This window comes from Vigna angularis, chromosome 2, assembly GCF_016808095.1.
Source record: "Vigna angularis cultivar LongXiaoDou No.4 chromosome 2, ASM1680809v1, whole genome shotgun sequence".
Classification (NCBI taxonomy): Eukaryota; Viridiplantae; Streptophyta; class Magnoliopsida; order Fabales; family Fabaceae; genus Vigna; species Vigna angularis.
Window position 1 is genome coordinate 43,320,961 of NC_068971.1, and position 2,799 is coordinate 43,323,759.

General features: G+C 30.1%; 1 protein-coding gene across 2 annotated transcripts; it reads left to right on the top strand.

Moving 5' to 3' along the window:
• The first annotated feature begins 1,057 nt into the window (after nt 1–1,057).
• On the top strand, nt 1,058–2,471 carry LOC108328215 (uncharacterized). 2 transcript variants are annotated; one of them, XM_052872677.1, is made up of 3 exons: nt 1,058–1,409; nt 1,572–1,677; nt 2,006–2,471. In XM_052872677.1, the coding sequence occupies exons 1-3, from the start codon at nt 1,374–1,376 to the stop codon at nt 2,149–2,151; spliced, it is 288 nt and encodes a 95-aa protein (XP_052728637.1). In that variant the 5' UTR covers nt 1,058–1,373; the 3' UTR covers nt 2,152–2,471. The 2 variants fall into 2 exon arrangements, with proteins under 2 accessions (XP_052728637.1, XP_017417532.1); XM_017562043.2 differs by having other exon boundaries at nt 1,065–1,409; nt 2,009–2,471.
• Nucleotides 2,472–2,799: the final 328 nt, after the last annotated feature.

Consider the following 2,799-nt stretch of genomic DNA (forward strand, 5'->3'; position numbering starts at 1 on the left):
CACTAAAATATTATTGACATTTCAAAAGTAATAAACATACACATATAATTACGTAAAGTGAATAAAAATTTCTAAAGAATGTATCATCCACTGTGAAATCCAAATTTGATTATAAAGACTGATTGTCTTTATAGTCTAGAAGAAAAATAGTAAATTATGATAGAGACTTTACTAATATAATTTAAAAAAATAAAACTAATTAGATTAATCAATGGACGAACCCACTTTTTTCAAATAGGTTAAGTATCAAAATGAATAAGAACGAGTAAGTAAAATTAACAAAGAAAAATATTAATAACGTATTTCTACCGTACTACTTTTGTGTTCATTTTACATTACCGGATAAATTTTGTTAAAAAACACAAATTTTATGAATCAAATTACATATTTAATAAATGTATTTCCTAATATTTAATTTAACCAACAATAAAATAGATGCTAAAACCAAAATCTGAATAATTTACTAAGATAATTGGGGACACCCATAAAATGTTCTAACTCAACACCATATATAGTGGAACATACTTTACTCCCACCGTATCACCAAAATTGATTATCTGAATATATATATATATATATATATATATATATATATATATATATATATATATATATATATATATATATATATATATATATATTAATTGAAGTGAATAATGAAGGAATAACTTTACCCTCTGAATAATTATTCTATTTCCAACGTAGCATCGATTGAAGACACCAATACAACAATATTTTAGAAAAAAGAAACGTCCAACACATGGTTAGAGTATGGTACATACATGCATGCATTGAGTGGCCCTACCAGTGCCACTTTGGAAAGACATAAGGATATTGGGTCCCACATTTCACGTGAAGAGGGTCCCACTGCCACGTAATATGCCAACAACGGCGTTTGGTGCTCTTCATTCAATGTAGAATCTCCTCTAATCTTCTCTCAACCAATCCTGGTTTTCCTCCCACGTGGTCCGGTGGGTCCCACCCCAGCTGCCTGACACTCATCCTATTCATATTCATTTGTTTATGTTTGTGTCGTGCCCTCTTTGTCTAATCTTTCTCTTTTTTATATCCCTCTTTCCCTACCATCATGCCATGCTTTTAGTATTCTTTCATCACTGCACCGAACCACCTTCCTTATAAACCTACCTTTCTCATTTTTCTTTCATCTTTGCCTTTCTCTTTTTCCTCATCTTTTCTTGTCCTTTCTCTCTTTTTTCTCATCTTCTCTCTGCCCTTTCTGCTCATTCCACCATCTCTTCCTCCTTCTCTTCTAATCATATTACTTTGGACTATATAACATAACTTTATTTATACTAACTCATCACATCATTTACAACCAGAGAATCCAACCCTAACAAAATCGATCAACACCCATGGAAGACTCTTCCTCTGCTGCTTATATCCGTCTGGTCAGTTTCAATTTACTTTCCCGTTTATTTATTCATTTATCTCTCAAACTATTGTTAATTTCTGAAAAACGAAAAAAAAAGATCTTTCAAATATTCTCAGTCCTTTCTTTTGTTTTCTCTGGTTGCATGTGTAAGTTCTGATGATCAAATATATATGTTCAGGTGCACCGTCTGATAGAGGAGTGTATCTTGTTCAACATGAACAAAGAAGAGTGCATGGAAGCTCTTTCTAAGCATGCAAATATCAAGCCTGTTATTACTTCCACCGGTAAATTCATTCTAATAATTTCACTAGTTTTTTTTTTCAAGCTAATGAAATTAATAAATTATAATATTTGGAAACTGTGCTTTTAAATTAACTAATTCATTTAGTCTATTATAACTTCTAGACAACAGCCACTGTCACTGTTTATTTGACTAAAATAATTAACGTGTTAATTTGGTAACAGTACACATATATATATATATGCATCTGCATATAAAAATATGAAGAAAGTATGTGTAAATCTATTATATATATGGTTGATCTGTTTTGTTGTTTTATGTTGTATTTTACTTGAGACATGTGAATGACACATGCATGCATGTGATGGAAGCAGTTTGGAAGGAGTTAGAGAAGGAGAACAAGGAGTTTTTCGAGGCATATTCTAGAAGCAGAGCAGAGAAAGCTTCGGTTTCTGAGAGAGAGACGAGGCAAAGGATAGAGAACATGGTTTTAGATTCTTCCAACGAACGAGTTTAGATATGAGACGCAATCGAGATTAATGATGAATAAAACGAAGAAGAAGGAAGCATGTTGTTTATGTAATAATATCGCAATCTGAGGGTAATAGTTGCAGAACCAAACAATATTAGACCACGGGACAACATCGTAGTATATCATCATGTATATGGGCGGCATAAATGGCTTTATTTGATTTGTCCCAAGATGTAGAAGTTGAAGTCAGCACTCTACAGTGATTGCAGAGTGTGACATGGCATACAACTTTCTTCTAGATAATTTTGAAAAAACAAACTGTGTTATTCATGTATAAATAAATAAAATTATTATTAGATATTTTACTTTTTTTTATTTTTGCTTCATTTACATTTAGTTTATAAAGTATTATACTGCAAAATATAAATCTATAAAATATGTTACTAACTGCTTTCGATCTATTTAAACGAATTTATGTGAAAAATAAAATAGATATGACTTAAATAGTAATAAAATTCTAATATAGAAGTTTTCTTGTTTGAAGGAAAAATCCTTTATAAAAATTTAATAATATAAACCATCAATCCTTTATATTAGTTTTCTAATCTTTTAAGTTGTAAACACACTTACTTGTATGTCAAACAATTCTATCAATTGGTTTTCAACATATATAAGATGATTAATACATTTAAT

Bases quoted from the DNA above. Each gene is read 5' to 3' on its own strand.
- LOC108328215 (XM_052872677.1), top strand. From the start codon at position 1,374: ATGGAAGACTCTTCCTCTGCTGCTTATATCCGTCTG. The intron at 1,410-1,571 runs GTCAGTTTCAAT...ATATATGTTCAG, and splicing joins CTGCTGCTTATATCCGTCTG to GTGCACCGTCTGATAGAGGA. The intron at 1,678-2,005 runs GTAAATTCATTC...ATGTGATGGAAG, and splicing joins GCCTGTTATTACTTCCACCG to CAGTTTGGAAGGAGTTAGAG.